A 20,500-nucleotide genomic window follows, 5' to 3' on the forward strand; every position below is an offset into this window, starting at 1 on the left:
TGTATCTAATTCTAAGCCTCCAGAGAGAGCAGAGTGATGCTGCTTTGTGTCTGAAAAGTCATCAGGAAGGTTTTAGCCTCTAGAGGTCCTTAGAGACCATGGAGAATAAAGCGTGTGCTCCTGTTTCTGAAATAGAATTCAGTAATTAATTAGCCAGTCCAATTCTCTACCCCGTGCAAGACACCATCTGTGATGGAAGGACAGGAGTGTAAGAAATGATCTCCTTACCTTCTAGGGGATCCTGGGACTATGTAATATGTTGACCAAGTCCAACATTTAACGTATCAACAGAAAATAACCAATTTTGCTTTACTGACCCCTTGGAATTAATTGAATCTGGCTAGTTCTTTCTTCCACCCTGGATGGAAACAGAGTTTCCTAAGATTTCTGGTCACGTTCAGAGGATCGCATAGCCTCTGGTTAGCCTGGTGCATTATCACAATGCCCATGCTCACATAACGGCCAGACGGTCCAGCATTCAAAGTCACACCATTCCTCTCCTCCCATCCGTCACTTGCTAACCTGGCTTTTGATGTTTCCTTCCAAAAGGACAGAGTAGAGACAGTGGATGATTCACAATCCATAAGTGCTTCAGTTAGCTGTTACCATGCTTCCTAGGTGTGTTAAGTGTTTCGACCTGACTCTTTGATATTGTGTTTCATAGATTACTGAAGAAACTTCTTTCCCTCTTTTACTTCTTCTTCACTTGATGTAAATTAATATCTCTTTATTCTGAATGGCTGATTATGATTTCACCCTACACAGGTCACCCATGTAGAACTGTAGGCTCTGTGGACCAAATCAAAGATACCATGACAGCTGTCTCTAGCATACAGATCATCCAAGGAATGGTCAACCTTCCACTAGTGTAGCAAACACCCACCTCACAAGATCACTAGTCTCTCATTCCAACAGCAGGGGCACTGTCATTTCTCTATTTCGATTTACAGGCATGAGTAAGGTACCTGTCTGCCATGTCTCTCTTTCCCCTAATATCAAGTAACATGTTCTGTTGCAGAATTCTTCAGGATTTTTGACCCAAGGTAAAATGGGCTGTACCTCTCTACTCCTTTCTCTTGGGCGTGGCGTATGAGGGTGAGGACTTAATTCTTTCCAGTAGACCTCTTCAGGATTTTTATCCTCTGGGACACCTGGGTGGCTCAGCCGTTGAGCATTTGCCTTGGGCTCAGGGCATGATCCCAGGGTCCGGGTTCAAGTCCCACATCAGGCTCCATCCAGGGAGCCTCCTTCCCCCTCTGCCTATGTCTCTACCTTTCTCTCTCTCTCTCTCTGTCTCTGAATAAATAAATAAATAAAATCTTTACAAGAAAAAAAAGAAAAAAGAAATCTTATCTGTAATTCACAACTCTTTTATAACTTTAATTAGTGTAGAATTTCTCAATCACAGCACTATTAACATTCAGGGCTGGATAATTCTTTATTGTGGTGTGATGTCCTTTGCTTCCTGGAATATTCATCAGTATGTCTGGTGTTCACACAGCCGGTGTTCCACCTCAGTTTTGACTTCCAAAAATGCCCTGAGACACTACCAAACATCCTTGTGGGACAAAGCACCACAGGGGAGAACCACTGAATCCTGAATAGGAATTTAAAGTTTTGCTACCCAGTTCTCTAAAAATTAATTCCAAATTTCCCCCAGGTTGTTCATTAAGAAGAAAGTACCCATTGTCTTCATGTATTGACCATTTGGGGATATGAAGAATTCATTTTAAAATTCTGTTCCTTGTAAGTGTACATCCAAAATCCTGGCAGTTTGCAATCTGTTCTTCCCAAAGGCCACTTTAGAGCTGCCATTATGTGATTTGGAGTTTGCCTATTTCCTTTATTGACCCCCGCCCTCTGCAAGGATTGCAGCTTATGTGCAGACATTGCCTTCATCATTCCCCCTTTTCTCACCATCTCCGTTATTCCTGGACTTGCCAACGTAGTTCAGAAAGAGGTCTTACGCACCTGTTGCAGGTTCTCAAACACTACTCTAGTTCATGCTTCCTGCTTCCAATCTTGTGGCCTCATCATTACCTCTGGGTGGATATCCGTCACTTAAAGGTCTTCCTGTTGATTCCCATGGCTGTAAGATTCATAGGAAGCTTTATGTGCTCTGTGATTCTTCTCCTAATGTTTAAGCATGTTCGTGATACTCTAGGTTCTTTTCTTTTCTTCATGAGACGGTTTATCAAATACTACCAAAATCTCTACAACCTTACATAAATTATGGACCCCGTGTTATATTCATTGCCTTGTCCTCCGTACATAGCTCGTTGCTTGCATCTTGGTTGTCTTTGAGAATGAATGAATGACATTATTGTCAATGTCATAATCACAGATGAAGTCTGGCATGGCTTTGTGTGATATAGATATTTAGCAGCTGCTGTTGGGTTGGAGTGAGTCTGTGGGCACATGCATATTCATGACATAGCTAACGATGTTTCTGTAAATCAGCAGTTATTACATGGATCCTCTGACAATGTCATCTGTGTTTAGTACCATTTACTGGTTTTCAAAGTTTCTTTAAAACTTAGACTTTGAGGGCAGCCCGGGTTGCACAGTGGTTTAGCACCGCCTTCAGCTCAAGGCCTGGTCCTGGAGACCCGGGATGGAGTCCCACATCAGGTCTCCTGCATGGAGCCTGCTTCTCCCTCTGCCTGTGTCTCTGCATCTCTCTCTCTCTCTCTGTCTCTCATAAATAAATAAATAAAACCTTAAAAAAACCTTAGACATTGAGAAATATTTTTGGAGATGAGAAATAACATGAGCAGTGCAACCAGCCATTTTCAGAATATCACATGGGATTTGGACTTGCAGCCAAAGAATTTGAACCATATTTTTGGCCTCAGTAGATTCTTCCCAAATACTTCCTCTTTTACTTTTTCATGAAATTTTGCTGGTATGCTCAGTAAGGGGATCTATTCACAGTGTCCTCAGGCTATGGTTGCAAAATTCATTTTGAGGCCATGAAGAAGTAAGGGATGTGGTTCCTCCTACCCTAATATAACCTGGAGGCTCAATAATATTTGTTGAATAAAATAGTGAATGATTAAATGAAATAGCCAAACACCACTGTTATGTATGTTGTCTGTGCCTAGATTGATTAAAGCTTTCAGAATTCTAGAATATGAATCCTATATCCATAATGTTATCAATTGATAAGTTAAAAATTACCAAAACATCCTCTTCATATTAAAATGTAAAACATTCCTTATTTTAATAAATTATGAATACTATGTGGCAAAGGGATATATCAAAGATGCTCAACATCACTTATCACCAGGGAAATACAAATAAAAGGCACCATGAGCTATCACTCCACACGTGTCAGAATGGCTAAATCTAAATAGTCAAGGAATAACAAGTGTTGAAAGGATGTGGACAGAAAGGAATACTGTTGGTGGGAATGCAGACTGGTGTAGCCACTGTGGAAAACCACAAGGAGTTTCCACCAAAAATTTAAAATAGAAATAACACTTGATCCTGGAATTCTACTACTTTAGCTGAGTATTTACCTGAAAACAGTAATTTTTAGTGATATATGCAACCTTATGTTAACTGCAGCATTATTTTCAATAACCAAGATATAGAATCAACCCAAATGTCCAATATAGTTGAATGGATAAAGAAGAGGTGATCTACATATAGGATGAAATATTACTTTGTCATAACAAGTGAAGAGATCTTGCCATTTGCAGCAATATGGGTGGACCTAGGGGGTATTGTGTTACATTAAATAAATCAGACAGAGAAAGACAGATCCCATATTATCTTTGCACATGGATTATATTTTAAAAAATAAGGAAACAGAGAAAAAATAGCAGAAATAGACCAGCAATACAGAGAACAAACTGAAAGATACCTGTGGGCAGAGCAGGTGAAGGATGGGCAAATGGGTGAAAGTGGGAGATAGAGGTTTCCACCTTTTTAATGAGTAAGTCATGGGGATTAAAGGCACAGCATAGGGTATACACTCAAGGGTATTGTAACAGCATCGTATAGTGAGACATGGCAGCTACACTTACAGTGAGCACAGCATAACATATAGGTTTGTTGAATCACTGTCTTGTAGACCTAATGTAATATTGTGTGTCAACTGTACTCAAAAAAAAAAATGTGAACTCTGCCATATTGCTCATGCATTTAGGGTCTAGATTAATCGGGTGGTCTGGCCTGGATTCTTTCATTGTATCTGGCTCTTGCTAGGGCTGTAGTCTCTGATGCTGATTACCTTTGGAAGATACACTCCCAAACTCTCATGGCTGTTGGAAGGAGGCTTCCATGGAGGCCCGTCCATAGCAATGTTCTTGACATAACTTTCTCCAGAAGGAATGATTTCTGGTATAATGCTACCCAGCTTCCTTTCTTTAATTTTCCAGGTTTTTCTTTTTTTCAGTTTTGTGTTTGCCTCACACATGCTTATTTACTCCTTATTCTATTACATAGAAGTGTCACCGAGCCCCCCATCACACACATGGCCCAGGGGCATGGACACCTAACCTGGCGATCTTTGGGGGAGGTGGAGAAGTAAGGTTTCAGCATGTAATGCTGACTATCTGAGTAGTTTCCAGGCACTTGAAGGAAGTACAATCACCTCAAAGCTGAAGGAAAAGAAAGGAAAGTTCCATGGATTAAGTGGTTATAAAGCACATGGTGATCACACCTCTACTCGCCTTCCCTTTATTGTCTCTCTGTCCCTCATGCTCCTTCTCCTCTTCCAGTTACTCTCCTTCATCTTGCTTACACCCCTCTTTCTTCCAGAGCTTCCCGTGTTCCTTCTCATTGTCTCATCCTTTCCTCTTCTCCTCCCATCTGTCTTCGGCTCCCTTTTCCCCTCCACCTCCTCTCCCATTTCTCCCTCTTGACCTTCCTCAGCAAAGCTGTGACAAAAGTACTTCCTTCTGCTCCACATGTGCAAACCCTATGCTTTAGCTCATGCAGCCCCTTACCTCCTCTTCACACTGCCCAGCCCAACAAAACATAACGAAAAATAAAACCCAACTCTACATTCCTGACTCAGTTTTAGCTTCCTCTGTTTATTCAATCAATGCATGTGGAGCTTTGATTAAGTGCTGGCCACCGTGTAAAGCATGGTGGCAAGCCTGAGTGTATCAATCATGTGTTCCTAGTTTGAATTTTATTTTCTTCATCTCATTTTCATTCTCTGAATTTATAACAAAGTTGCTCTACATCATTTTATTTATTTTCTAAATGTATGTAAATTCAATTTTCCAGCATATGTGTAACACCCACTGCTCATCCCATCAGATGCCCTCTTTAATGACTGTCACCTCATTCCCCAGCCACCTCCCCTTCTACAACCCTTTGTTTCTCAGAGTTAGGAGTCTCTCATGGTTTGTCTTCCTCTCTAATTTTTCTTTATCTTTTAAAGGTTTTATTTATTTACTCATGAGAGACACAGAGCGAGAGGCAGAGACACAGGCAGAGGGAGAAGCAGGCTCCATGCAGGGAGCCCAATGTGGGACTCGATCCCGGGACTCCAGGATCACACCCTGAGCTGAAGGCAGGCACTAATCTGCTGAGCTACCCAGGGATCCCCTCTGACTTTTCACCACTTGGTTTCCTTCCCTTCCCTTATGGTCCCTTTCACTATTTCTTATATTCCACATATGAGTGAAACCATATGATAATTGTCATTCTCCGATTGCCTTATATCACTCAGAATAACACCATCTAGTTCCATTCATGTCAATGTAAATGGTAGGTATTCATTCTTTCCAATGGCTGAGGTCTACATCATTTTAAATATTGTAACACAACATAGGCAATGGATTGAGCATTTGTTGAAAGAATGACCTCATGATCCCTGCTCTGTTTGATGAAAATATAATGAATGTGTTTCTTGCTTAAGCATCTGAGAAATTTTAGTGTTTGTTCAGTTCAGTTGTTTCTCATTATTTGTAGAGTGTGTGCTCGGGAACTCCCACACTATACCTTACTTTCTCAATAACAGTCCTTTCACAAGACTGCATGGATCCACTTGTTATATTTCCAACTATACCATACGTCTCTTCCCAGAGGAGGACCCCAGTGCTCCTGATCAGTGCGTGTCTCCAGGTCCTAGCATAGGGCTTTGAATGTTGTATATAGTCTTGAATTCAGATATATTAGCCACAATATAACCCAGGAAACAAAAACCAGGGTCCAGAGACTGTATGGTGAGACTATAATAAGCATATCAGTTCCTTAAACCGAGAAAAATAATGTAAAAAAAATTGTTGGGAAAATATTAGACAACACACAAGACACAAAGGGAATGTGAAGGTATAGATTCCAAAAGTCACCTCCAACCATAGGTCTGGGAAACAAAAGGAGTGGATAGGAGTGTTAATTCTGACCAGATTGGAAGTGGAGCGCCTGAGAAGCTGAAATAGAGGTTGATCAAGTAGGTGTTGTTTAGGTGGTGCTGGGGTTTCAAGAGTTCAGATAAGAGGTCTGTGTACCTGAGACTCACTCCTTGGGATGGGGGCAGTGAGGAGAGGAGGTGACTTCTCTGGCATATTCTGAGGTCTTTAATAGGTCATGGTAAGACTGGTTCTGGAAATGTAGAAAGCTGCAAAATGGAACTAATTACCTTATGGAATTATCCTCTCTGGTACTTGGGTGTGAGAGTATGGCAGGGTTGCCACTGACAGAGACAGAAGAAAAATCTTCCTTTTCATCCCAGCTTCCCCAAGCCCTCATTTGCAGATTTGGGAAGCTGGCTGGCAAAGAAGAAATGCGGTCTGCATAGGCCTACCCCCATATAACAAAGAATAGTATAGAAAAATGGGCTTGAGACAGAGACAGTAACATGGTAACAAGTACAATAAAACAATGAGTTTAATCCTGGGAATTGTCTATACAGGTTTCCAAAGAGCTGAGAAACTGACCAGCAGAAGGGAATAAAATCTAGAGATTTGCAACAGCAGGAAGCCCCTGCAACCCCTAGGTTGGAGAGTCTCTGGTGGTGTTGGTAGAGCTGCTGCTAAGGTGACCTTGTGTAGCAGAAGCTGGAGCCATGGCAAAGATGCAGACTCATACTTGTTGCTTAGCTTCAGGCAGGAGAGTGGAGGGAGTGACATGCCCCATGCCTGCCAATGCTCCCAACACCTGAACCCATCTCCTGCTGGAGTCTGGGATATTGATGTAATGATAGGAGGAAGAGTTGCAGAAGGCTGAGTAGTGGATCTGAGGGTAAACAGGTCTATTCTTGGTACAGAATAGAAGTATAATTCATTCATTCATTCATTCATTCATTCACTGCAGGGTAGTGGTATTACTAGCACTGTAAGATCCATGATTTCTCATGGACTTTTATTCTCATAGCCAGCACCATGGAAGGGGTTGACTCACTGTAATGTGGGGGAGATGAGGGCAGTTGAACTTCTAGAGTTCTGAGGAGCAGAAATTCTTTTTATAAGATCTTTTCTTTCAAAGCCAGGTAACCAGATTTCTCTGGTAACTATTTCAAGATTGGCACACAATCAAGTCTCCTAAAATTCTTTAAACATTACCCACTCAAGTAGAATTCATGACTCTTTCTTTATAGCATTGCTTATTTCTGCCATGAAAGCAGTGATAACAGTCTGTTATAGTTGGTTCTACATGGATGCATGGCCTCCACAGCAGAGAACAATCTGGGGAAGGAGGCAGATCCCCCTACAATGGGGCACAGGGATAGCAGGGAGTGTTGAGTTGTTACACGTTAAGTGGCCAACCTTGGAACAAAACAAACTGGACTCTTGTTTTTAACTATATGAAAATATATTATCCAAGTGAATAGATTTATCCCATAACACATATGAGTACTGAGTTTATACAAGGTATGATCAGGGTTGGTTTCAATGGGGATTGAGATCTTTTTGCATTAGGTTGAATTTTCACTGCAGTTTTTAACATGGTGTGTTCTTTCAGAAGAATGGTCCATTTGTTTTTTATTTGATTATTTGCATTATTTGCCACCATCAAGGCAACACTCTTTGCCTCAGTTTCTCCCACTTTCCTACCCTCTCCTGTATCCATCCAGGGGGCAGGTCCAGAGTCAAAGCCAGTGGGTGGGGCAGGGGCTGGAGAGCCATGCTGCAGTTTCTTGGAGATGGCTTGTTTTATCAGGGCCTCAGTGTGGGGTGCCTTCCTTGTCCATGGCAGGACACCTGGCTTCTGATTATTTTCTCACCCCTGATGGATGGTAGACAGTGGGCTACCATTTTTTTTTTTTTTTTTTTTTTAGACAACCTCTCATTTATTTGAACACAGCTTCTGGATGGATTTCCATCTACAGGATATGTGGCCACGTGGTATCTATATGCCACAGAGGCTGCAAAGAAGATGAAGGTGGCTAATGAGGCAGCCACACGACTAACCGGCCGGTAGCAGGGATGGCAGCATTACTGGGCAAAGTGAGAGGAGGGCAGGGACTACATCCCCACCAAAGACAAGCCCAGGGTTGGTTGGTGAGCCCCCTCAGTCCTTCTCTTCTCCGTGGGTGATGATATGCACCAGGTTCTTATAGTCTAAGCTGCCAGTCACATCAGGGGGGAAGGCGGCGAACATCTGGTCAATCTCCTCTTTGGAAAATCTCTCTGCCTGTGTGGTCAGCATCTCCCGAACATAATCAGCCTTGAGCACCCCTTTGCCTTCAGGGTCAAACACTTTGAATGCGTTGAGAATGGTCTCCTCGGGGTCTGCCCCCTTAAGTTTCTCCCCAAACATTGTTAGGAACACAGTAAAGTTAATTGGACCTGGAGCTTCCTTGAGCATTTCGTCAATTTCCTCATTTTTCACGTTCACACGCCCAAGAGCAGCAAAGGTGTCCCTTAAATCATTCTTGTCGATGAAGCCATCCCTGTTCTGGTCCATGTTGGTGAAAGCCTGTGGAAGGGGGCATTTGGCTGGTCAGCCCAGGAGAAGTTGGGTGGGCCAAAGCTGGGCTAAGTTGACCTCTCAGATCTGACTGAACTTTTCACCTCTTTCCCAGTGAGTCAGGAATTGGGTGGAGGCATTGGGCCGGTGCTGAGGTGTGGGGGATGCCCCTGTGCTCCCTATGTATGAGCTCCTAATGAGGATTGGCATACTGTAGACTTCAGGTTGGAGTGGACTGCTACCCCAAGTAGTTAAAAAAATTGTAACATTTTATCATGTACAATTTCAAACACAGAGAAAACTTGAAATAACTTTACAGTGAACATTGGTCTACTTACCACAGATCCTTGATATTTTGTTTGTTTTATCATATCTCTAATTATCTAGCTATTCTTCTATAATTCATCCCATTTATCTTATTGATAAATTTCAAATTAAGTAACAGCATCAATGCTCTTGTTCCTAATGAGTTCAGCAGTCTTATAATGAACTGAAGTTTAATATTTTACATAGTTCTTTGATTTCTTTCAGACATATAGTAACACAGACCTTACATTTGATAAGTTTTGCTAAATGCATTGATTTTCTTGTGAAATATGTTTATTACCCATCTCTAGATAGTCTCTGAGGCATATTTATCCACACTATTGATCAGTTTTTCAATATTTATCTTCTTTACAAGAATAGGCACTGTTGCTCTGTATAACAGTAGCTGGAGGAGAATAATGCTCAAAAAAGTGGGGTTCAAAAAATTATTTTGTTTGGTTTTAGTTGAATTGAATGAAGTTTTTAACTTTTAGGCTCCAGTGTTGGAGTAAAAGAAATGCTTAAATAAGAAACACACTTGTGGTTGCTGACATATATTTGTACAAAAAATGTACAGTGCATTTAAACTCCATATATGAATCCTGATTCCTCAAATAGATGCGGTGATGTGAAGTCATTGGATATTGTGTTGATCTCTTAATGAGAATGTATATATGTTTGGATGCATACTTTCCAATATGTAACCATAGAAATAATTTGAAATATACTGTTCCTTCAAGTATGCATATGAGTCTCCAATGATTTATAAGATTATTTCTATAAGCTACATGAATTTGTATAATTAATGTAAGAATACAAAGATTCTGTTATGTATTTGGTATATCGAGATATGTGATTGATGATTAGAGCATTGGGCAATTGAGTATATTTGTGTCTATTTGTTTGTATGTATGGATTGAAAAGAAGTAGTGTGAATATTAGTAAATGAATAGCAGAGTGTGACTAGCGTTGTATTTGTGGGAGTCCTAAAATGTCTAGAACTATGTAGTTTTATGTGCATAAATATCTTTGTATGCCCTGATCGAGGATAGATTAACATAGTAATGGATATGGATGATGACATTAAGGATGATGAGGTTAAGAACAGGATTCTCCTGGGAGCAATTCTCATATGGCCTGGCTCACTACTCATTGATACCTCCTTCTCTTTTATTTTCACTTTCCTTCCTCCCACCACAAAAAAAGAAGCCCTGGGATTCCAGGATAGTTATAAATTTATGAGTACTAGGATAATGAGCTCATGCTACTCTCCCAGCTGGACTCACAGACCAATACATCCAGCTACAGGGGAAAGAACCATCTGCCACTCAGTGAGTGCCTTTCCTTTGGATTGCCCATGAGGGTTCTTATCTAGAAGGTGTCTCAAGCTTTAACACTCTTATTGCAACTTCAGACAGACTCTGACCCCACATTTCCCCTCCAAACATGAGGCAAATATGTTTCCCAGCAAAGTCAAGGAGCACAGACTCTGATGCCAGGTTCCATCTGAACCAAAACCTTAATACCAAACTGTGTCCCCTTAAGGTTAAGGAGATCTAGATACATCAGATCTCGATTTTGTCTTGAATGTATTCCATGCTTTTGTTTGCCTCCAATTTGAATTATTGTCTCATATACCTAACTCTTGGGGGTGCAGCTGGAGAAAAAGATGACAGAACCAAATGAATTGAACTCATTCAACTATGTGATATTCAGTCTTAGCTAGATTTTTAGTATTGAGTATGTCATGGAATATAATTGGTGGTGATAACACTGTGGGTCTGTGGATGCTGGTGTATAATTTGTGGAACTGTGTGTATACGCACACATGTGTGTTCATAAGTCTGTGTTCTGGAGGGTATAAATATGAGAGGATATTTGAAACATATTGTATAATGTCAGTAAGTAGCTAAGTCTTCCTAAATTCTGTCATTGTGGTAATGTGTGTGACCAAAGGAGTGCATGATAGTTTCTATCTGTATGATGTGAGATAGTCACTATGAATATCTGAGTGCCTAAGTGTGTGTAGGAGTGTAAACATTCATATTTAATGGTACCTTTGTGTGACCAGGTGTGTGTTTATGCTCATCCTGTGCAAAAGAACCACATTGTGCTTGTCTCTATCTTCCTGACTTTTCTTCCTGGGTTAATCACATTTAGGAATCCTTAACTGACACCCTTATGGTCCAAACAATGAAAAATATTTGTTAGGTGGTGGTAGAACATGTTTCCTTTGGGGTAGAATTTTTCAGAGTTGCTCTCTAGGCCAAGGAACGTCTGGAGCATAGATGAAATATGTCCTTCTGGTTTACCTAAATTTGCATATCAGGATTTAAGGACAGTGGAGTATATCTATCTTGTGAGAGAGACAAGCTGGCACTGTGAAGAAGCTTTCAATTTCTTCACTAAGTGGAAATAATCTTGGAGTGAAGGTGATAAAAAGCAAATATGGATAGGCTGCATTTAATAAGACTTCTTGGATACATTGTCTTTATTTTTCCTTTAACTATTCAATTTTATTTTTGTATATATATAAATTCTGCTTTCTTTATAATTTTGGGATTTAGTGTCTTTTTAACACATAGACCAAAACTCAGGAACAAGTGGATTACCCTGTTTTGTCTACCCTATGAGATTATATTCTTTCTCATCCCTTGTTTTTTTTTTTCTTTTGCTATTTATTTTATTTTTATAAATTTATTTTTTATTGGTGTTCAATTTGCCAACATATAGAATAACACTCAGTGCTCATCCCATCAGGTGCCCCCCTCAGTGTTTGTCACCCAGTCACCCCCAGCCCCCCCCACCTCCCCTTCCACCACCCCTAGTTCATTTCCCAGAGCTAGGAGTCTCTCATGTTCTGTCTCCCTTCCTGATATTTGACTTATTTCACTCAGTATAATACCCTCCATACCCACCATTTGCTTCGACGTGGATGGAACTGGAGGGTATTATGCTGAGTGAAATAAATCAATCGGAGAAGGAGAAACATTATATGGTCTCATTCATTTGGGAAATATCAAGAGATATTGTCTTTAAACCTGGGTCAGGAGAAAGAGCAATGTTTAGAGGGGTAATAGAGAAAAGAAATTCTACTGGTTAAATGATTCCTTTGGATTCTCATTTGGAGGAGAGGAAACAAAGCAATTGACAAATTCCTTCCCATGGCCCACATACTTTCAGGATTATTACTAATACTTGGATGTTCTCCAGCCTCTAGGCACCATCTAACTTATTCCACTGTATTTACTAATAGAACTAGGAAAAAATATGGAAATTCTAGAAAGTCAAAAGAATAAGGAGTTGTTAAAAGGAAATAGAGAAGTTATTATGCCTAAATTCCAAAGAGGAACTTTTGTATTTTTTTTATATTTTAAATACAGATTTTCCCAGTTTTTTCCCTAGATTTTCCCAGTTTTATTGTGATATTATTAGCATATAACATATGTCATTTTAGAGTATACAATGTGATGATTTGATACACATACATACTGCAAAATGATCACCACAATAAGATTAGTTAAGACCTCCATTCTCTACATAATTTCCATTTTGTGTGTTGTGTGTGTGTATGTGAGGTGATAACATTTGATGACTTTCAAGTGCATATTATAGTATTATGAATTATGGTCACTCTGCTCTAATTAGATTCACAGAATTTATTCATCTTAGGGCTGGAAGCCTGTATCCACTAACATCTCCCCATTTCCCTTACCATCCCCTCAGCCCTGGTAACCACCATTCTTTTCTCTACAGAATGGAGCTTTAATTTTGAGATATTAAGTATGATGGAAATACAGTTACAGAGATATTTTGGATTAAGGCTGAGAAGAATTTTTTTTTAAGATTTATTTATTTGTTTGTTTGAGAGAGAGAATGTATGAGCAGGAGGGGCAGAGAGGAAGAAAGAATCCAAAGCAGACTCTGTGTTCAGTTAGCGCCCAATGTGGGGCTTAATCTCACAACTATGAGATCACAACCTGAGATGAAACCAAGGGTTGTATGGTTAACCAAAGGTGCCACCCAGGCAACCCAAGGCTGAGAAGTTTTTATAGTATATTTTTCTCAATGTGCACCATTCTGACTACTGTTTACTTTTCCTGGAGTTAGACTGACACTGCTTAAGGATAAAGACAAAGAAAGAAGAGTCAGTAAAAAAATCTACAGAAAGAGATGCTAAGTAGGAGGAAACAGAAATGCCAACAATATTAACTCTGATAAAGAGTTCAAATGGGTGAAGAGAGAGCACGTTTTCATTCAATTTAGCAACAAAGAGGTCACTGGTAAGCATAGAGAAATTTGTTTCAGTTGAAACAGGGAAGTGTAGAAGCCACAGTGCAAGAAATTGAGCAATGATAGAAGGTTAGGTCAATAAAATTGAAATCCTGACTTTCAGGATCTCCGAATGGAACTGGAAAAGCAGAGACATAAACAAGCCTCCTTTCCATGGCATCCAGAGAGACAGTACTTCAGAATGTTTGATTAGGAATTAAAGAAGGTAATAGGTAGCAAGAGAGGGAGGGTTATGTCTTTATGAAGGTCTGGTCTTGTACATGATTATTGCCTGAAAGGAAAGAGACAAAAAGGGAGAGGCTGAACATCCAGCACAATAGACTGATGGAAGAAGTTTCTGAAAGAGATAGCAAGAAATGGAATCTGATGGTGGAGGGCCTGGTCTTAGAGAAGGGGAGACATCTCTTTCTCAGAAACCAAGGGGTAAGAACGGATTAAGATGTGAGTTTAAAATTTAGGTAGTGGTAGAATCACTGTCTGTCATGCTCTTTTCCAATAAAATACCAGAATCTTTGTTTTTTTCCAGCTGTACACCCAGAAGTTGGATTATAGAATTTATCAAAGGTTGGAGTTTCCTGTATGAATGTGAGGGAGAAGCAATGAGAAGATGAAGGTACCAGTCCCAGTGGGAGAGTGGGTTAGAGAATAAGTGAAGAGAAGCTCATAGACAAACAGACCAGAATGATATGAGAGTTATTGAGACGCCCCGAGCAGTACATGGGCATGAGAAAGTAGGAGAAGTGGAAGGTAGAAAGCAATTAATAGAGTAAAACATAAAGGAATTTAAGATTTCAGAGGTGGAACAATTTTTGGTGATGACATGTCTGAGGGTAGCCATGGGACTAGGAGTCTGAGGAGACGACCAAGATTCTCAAAGTGGTAAGTTCACAGAGTAAAAGTTTCATCTGTGCCATTGACCAAAGGGTTCCCAAAATCATGGGTGGCGTTTCCTTTTCCCTGATTATCTTGATTTCTATTTGTCCCAAATTTCCAGAAGGTGGCTTCTGGGATGAGGTTGGGCAAGTGAAGGGATGATGCACTTTAAGGTTAAGGTTAGGAGCCATCATTCATGCTGTCTCCTACCTTGATGCCTTGTCTGTCATGTGTACTCACCTGATCATCACACTTTCATGGTGTTTTTACCATGGCCTAGACAGACTGCTGGGCGCTGGTGATACAGAAATGAGTAGACCCCAGTTACTATCCTCAGAGAGCTCACAGACTAATGGGAGAAGCAGGAATATAGACAAACACTTTCAATCTCTAACCTTTTGTGTTGGAGACAGGATGTCTGAAAGAAAGTGAAGAACTCCCCCAACACATCCTCCGGGGCCCATCTCCCATCTGTATTCTCCCACCTGCCTACCATGTTGAGCTTCAATGATACCCCCTTCCATCCAGCCACACTCCAGCTGACAGGCATTCCGGGGATGCAGACAGGCCATGCCTGGGTTGCCCTGGCTTTCTGCATCCTCTACCTAATTTCCATCATAGGCAACCTCAGCATCCTCACTCTGGTGATTCGGGAGCCTGCGCTGCACCAGCCCATGTACTACTTCCTCTCTATGCTTTCTCTCAACGACCTGGGAGTGTCCTTCTCTACACTTCCCACTGTGCTTGCTACCTTTTGTTTCAACTACCACCATGTTGGCTTCGATGCCTGCTTAGTTCAGATGTTCTTCATCCACACTTTCTCTTTCATGGAATCAGGCATATTGCTGGCCATGAGCTTTGATCGCTTTGTGGCTATTTGTGACCCATTACGATATGCCACTGTGCTCACCAACAATCGCATCTTGGCTATGGGCCTGGGCATCCTTGCCAAGAGTTTCATCACTCTCTTCCCTTTCCCTTTTCTGGTAAAACGACTGCCCTTCTGCAAGGGCAGAATTTTGCATCATTCATACTGCCTCCATCCAGATCTCATGAAAGTGGCCTGTGGAGACACCCATGTTAACAACATCTATGGGCTCTTTGTGGTCATTTTCACCTATGGCATAGACTCAGCATTTATCCTGCTTTCCTATGCATTGATTCTGAGAGCCGTGCTGGCCATCGCATCCCAGGAGCAACGGCTCAAAGCACTCAACACCTGCATGTCACACATCTGTGCAGTGCTGGCTTTTTATGTGCCCATAATTGCTGTCTCCATGATCCATCGTTTCTGGAAAAGTGCCCCATCTGTTGTTCATGTCATGATGTCCAATGTCTACCTGTTTGTGCCCCCCGTGCTCAACCCGATCATCTACAGTGTGAAGACAAAGGAGATACGCAGAGGGATCTTCAAAGTCCTCTATAAATCCCAGAGCTGAGGAAGGCTACTGAGAGAAGTCCTCTGGAGAAAAGACTGGGACTGGCTTGCCAGCTTTAGAAATGCTCAAACACGGGGAGGGGAACCAGAATCTTGATAATTGTGAATATGGAACTAATAAGAGAATATCTGACTCAGTAAGATGTCATAAATATATATTGGACATTTACCATGTGAAAAAGCTTGTGCTAGTTGCTTAGAATGTTATAATGGTGAACAAATCATATTAAGAGATCGATGCATCAAGGGAAAAACATAAAAATGAGTAACAGATACACTGAAAAATGTTTATGGAAACAATGAAATTTTACCTAGCACATAGGCTGATCACAAATAATTCTACTGCCACCCAGAGTGAGGGAAGTGATAAACACTGGAGACAAATAAAATTCTGCGGATGCTTGGTGCTTCATGGGCAAGAGAAGACACATTTGGCTTGTGGAGATGGGGATAAGATTGTGTGTGTGTGTGTATGTGTGTGTCTAAAGTGGTTTGTGAAGGATGAGAGGGTTAGGACACGTGGTACAGGGTGGTAGGAAGAAGTGAAGGTAATGATCTTAGCATAAATAACTGCCTGAGAAGAAATCTTTAGGCAAGTGAATGCTAGGACCTTACTGTTCCAAGTGTGGCCCAATGAACAGCAGCACGGGTATATCTGGTAGCCTATTAGAGAAACAGAATCTTATACCTCACACAAGACCTACTGAATTCAAATTGTATTTTATTAAGACCCATGGTGATTAAAGCTTGAGAAGCACAGTACTACTCTATTCAAAAAACCTCTCAGGCAGTGCCCACGTGATTTGTAACAAAAATAACAAGACTCATGAGTTACAAGAGTCTGAAAAAGTGGTTCTCAAAGTGGAAGTCCCACACCAGCATCACCAGCAACATTTGGGAACTTGTTAAGCATGCACATTCTCAGGCCCTTCCTCAGATCTCTTGAACCAGAAACTCTGGGGAATGGGATCTAGCAAACTGTGTTTTAATTAAGTCCTCCAGGTAATCCTGATATAATTCTTCAAGGATGAGAAGCTTTAATCTAGAATATCGGTCTAGAATATTTAGAAGAATTGCAAACAATTTTGTAAGGGGAAGTTGCACTTTGAGAAGCTTGAGAAGTACAATCTTGAGAATATCATGGGTGGTTTTATTTAAGGATTTTATTTATTTATTTGAGAGTGAGAGAAAGAGAGAGCAGGAGGAGGGGCAGAGGGGAAGTGAATGGGACAAATAGGTTCCATGCAGAGTGCTGAATACCCCCTCAGTCTCATGACACTGAAATCAGGACTTGAGCTGAAATCAGTAACCAGATGCTTAATCGACTGTACCACCCAGGTTCCCCATGGGTGTTTTTTAAAGCTGAGGGAGACTCAGTGCAGGACAACTAGACATATGGTGCTATGGTAAAGGGAAATGCAGACTTACAGCCTTTTACCTCCATGAGATGGTGCAGGTGGAACACTGAAATAGCATCACAGAAGGATTTGATGAACAATCCCTAGCCATTCCACGGTCACCCTGAGGCCCCACATCCCATCATGTGATTCCCATCCTTACCGCCTCCACCACTGCCAATTCCCACCCCATGCCAGCACAACCTACCTAGAATCCAAAATTCAGGCACACTGTACGTTTAAGGCTGCCCTCTAGGTAATTAGAAACTAGAAGGGAAAAAAAATCAGTTGTTTGTCACAGTGAGATGTGGAACCTTGCCAGTTGTCAATGGGATTTCAAAGCATACCAGTCCCCTGACCAACAATTCTCTGAGGCTTCTCTTTACTACAAAGTATATGAATTTTTTTCTAAAGAGTATATTCCTTTTTTTTTTTTTTTTGAAGGGATATGCCTCCTGTGGTTATATTCTTCTACGACAAGCATGCACTTGCATTGTGCCTGTTCTGGCTTTACTCTATTATGGAAAATCCCAATGATACTCCACAGGGCACATTTATTTCTTTGTTTAAGCTTTGTGGGGGAAAGTGTTTCATAATTTCCCCATGGATGACTTTTAACACATAATAATTCCCTTTTGTTGGGATTTGTACAGTGTTATATTTAGTATTATCACTCCAAATGAGTACTTAGGATTTCTCTTGATTTTTCCTGTCAAGGAATTCCTAACTTCCTTATGAATTGGGTCCCAAGTTGAAAAAAAATGCTAATCTCTTGAAATCATGAAGCTGGTAGATGATAAAACTGGGACTCAAACCTATCTATATTTGTGTGACTTTGAACCCCACAGTCTTTAAGCATCCTGGGACGTCTCTCCTGGAGACCTCAGAAGTTGGAGGGTTGAGGACAAAGGATGGGAGTAAGAATTGAGTAGGGAACAGCCTTTCCCCACATAAGTGGGTGAAGAAAGCTATGATCATATCCCCTATGGGTTGAATCCTAGGCTCCAAGTGCTCTTCTCTTGAGTTCTTAGTCCCAGACTTTGTCCACTGGGGTCTAAGCTTTAGATTCTGCCTGAAATAAAGGTTTTAAACCCAGAATTTGAGGGTGTAGACTTCTGGTTCTGGACTGAGAGTTCCAAATTTGAGATGGGATAATTGGGGCCCGTGGGAATGTTGCCATGGATCTTGGGACTTGTCCTCATCTTCTTCATCACAGGGAAGGAGTTGAGATTTTTATTTTCTGTGTGGAGAGAGGGAAGTATATTTAGGGGATGTGTTTTTCTTTTCTTTCTGTTCCCAAGGTGACAGCTAATCCTTCTCTTTTCCCCATCACCAGTTTAGCATCACCCTCAGGCACACCAAGACCCCAGGGTCCTGGCCTCCAGGGAGTCTCACTCAGAGATAGAGTCGGCCTCCTCTTTGGGCTAGTGCCAGCCTAAGGCTTATCTTTATGCCATTGTGAGCTCTGGCCTACCCTCTTTCAATCTCATTGCCATATTACAAAGCTCTCTCAGGTGAGTCTGAGCTTGTTTGTGCCTCCCAGGTATGTGTGCAAGAGTATGTTTTTGTCTACAATTCCATTTGTGCTTCTGAGTTTCTTTTGGTCTCTCTGTCTCTGAAACTTCGAGTGAGTCTCTATCAAGGCCTGTAGGGGCTGTGTATTCACTGTGATTTGTTTGGCCAGCGAGGGAGAGGTTTAAGAAATAAAATCCCCATATCTAATTTTAATGCAGGTTTCCTACAAATAGAGTAACATTTATTCAAATGCTCCTGTGTCCTCCCACACAGGTAGGGTGCTGGAAGCTGGCTTAGAGAAAGACACATGATCACACATCAAGAGTTGAGAGCTGGCCTCTGTTGGGCCCCACACGGATCCACAGCCATGATATTCTCAGTGTTATGGAAGAGAGATCTTGGAAGGCAGGACATCAGGCCTGAGGGCAGAAAGAGAGTCAAAAAGGCTTTTAATCCCAATTAAAGGGATTGTTGGAATTGTCCTTCCGGTATTCCCATCAAGGATTATTCAGTCTTTGCTGAAACATCTTCACTGATCAGAAGGTTATCATCCTGTTATACAGCTTTGACCTTTAGAAAACTCTTCCTTACCTGGGTCCAAGACTGTCTTCCTGTGATCTCCACCTATCACTCAGCACCTCTTACACGCACCCCCCTACATCTCTCTTCTCTCCAAACAAAACGCCTCTGGATCCTTCTGTGCACTTTAAATGACTTGATCCCCTTGCCCTTGAGTGTGACCCACCTGGTTTAATCCTGATCTATAGTGTAGAACCCAGAAATGAAAGCACTCAGTTATGGTCCTGAGCAGTATGTTCATACTTTTATTAGTTCACGATTTCTTAAGCGTGTCTTTCTGTTAGAATTATGTGAAACACTAGGAAAACAAAAATGAACTAGGCAGAAATTGACCCTAAAAAGCTGAAAGCAGGACAGAAAGGACAGAGGCATGAATGCAATTCTAACAAAATGGAGAAAAGTCTGTACAGAATATTTTAAAGTCACAGGTGAGAAAGTATTTCTGCTTAAACAGTGTTAGGAAAAGGTGCAGATAAAATGAAAGTTTTGAGTATAAATAATAGTAGAAGTTAAGAAAATCATCAAAGAAGATAAAGACAATGTAAGCAGGTGGAAAAGTATTGAATTTTAAGTATATATGTTAAGACACATTGTCTTCTGAATAGAATACTTGCATTAGCAAATACTAAAACCAATTAATTTTTATGAGCTACATATCACACTGTCTATCCATACTAGATTTACTCTCTGTGTAACACTCTGACAGGAGGACTTGTGATGAGGAAATTGAAATTCAGTTACTTTTAGCAGCTAAAGGAATTGAGGAAAAGTCATCTGAAGAAAGGAAGATTACAGAATATTATGATGGAACATTGAGATACAGTTTATCATTCAATAATTTATTACCCAGTTAGAATATTTATTAAGCATCTGTGATGTGCTTGACCCTGTGCTAGTATTGGGTGTCTAATGATAAAAAAAATGAAAAAAATTAAATGCTATATTTACTTTAGTGGAGTTTACAGTGTAATAAGGGATATAGGCATTTAACAAATAATTATGTAAGTAAATACATGTTTGCAAGTTAAGATGTATGTTGCAAAAAAAAAAAACAGATATCATTAAGAATAATATTCAGGTGAAACCTGAAAAATGTTGTGGCTCTGTGTCTGCAGCAATTATACATAATGCGGAGGAAGCATATTTAAGCCCAATGAAAGAAAGCACTTCGGAAGTCAGTGCATCTAACCAAGACACTGGCTGTAGGTACAGTGAGCTCCCCATCATT

General features: G+C 40.8%; 1 protein-coding gene and 1 pseudogene across 1 annotated transcript; one reads left to right on the forward strand and one right to left on the reverse strand.

The window, feature by feature from the left end:
* Positions 1-8,220: 8,220 nt before the first annotated feature.
* Positions 8,221-8,876, reverse strand: LOC140594511 (myosin regulatory light chain 2, ventricular/cardiac muscle isoform pseudogene; annotated as a pseudogene).
* A 5,961-nt stretch (positions 8,877-14,837) lies between these two features.
* Positions 14,838-15,782, forward strand: LOC112911731 (olfactory receptor 51I1). The gene has a single exon (XM_025988407.2). The coding sequence runs from the start codon at positions 14,838-14,840 to the stop codon at positions 15,780-15,782; it is 945 nt and encodes a 314-aa protein (XP_025844192.1).
* Positions 15,783-20,500: the final 4,718 nt, after the last annotated feature.

This window comes from Vulpes vulpes, chromosome 11, assembly GCF_048418805.1.
Source record: "Vulpes vulpes isolate BD-2025 chromosome 11, VulVul3, whole genome shotgun sequence".
Lineage (NCBI taxonomy): Eukaryota > Metazoa > Chordata > Mammalia > Carnivora > Canidae > Vulpes > Vulpes vulpes.

Coding starts and splice junctions, on each gene's coding strand:
- LOC112911731 (XM_025988407.2), top strand. CDS start 14,838: ATGTTGAGCTTCAATGATACCCCCTTCCATCCAGCCACACTCCAGCTG.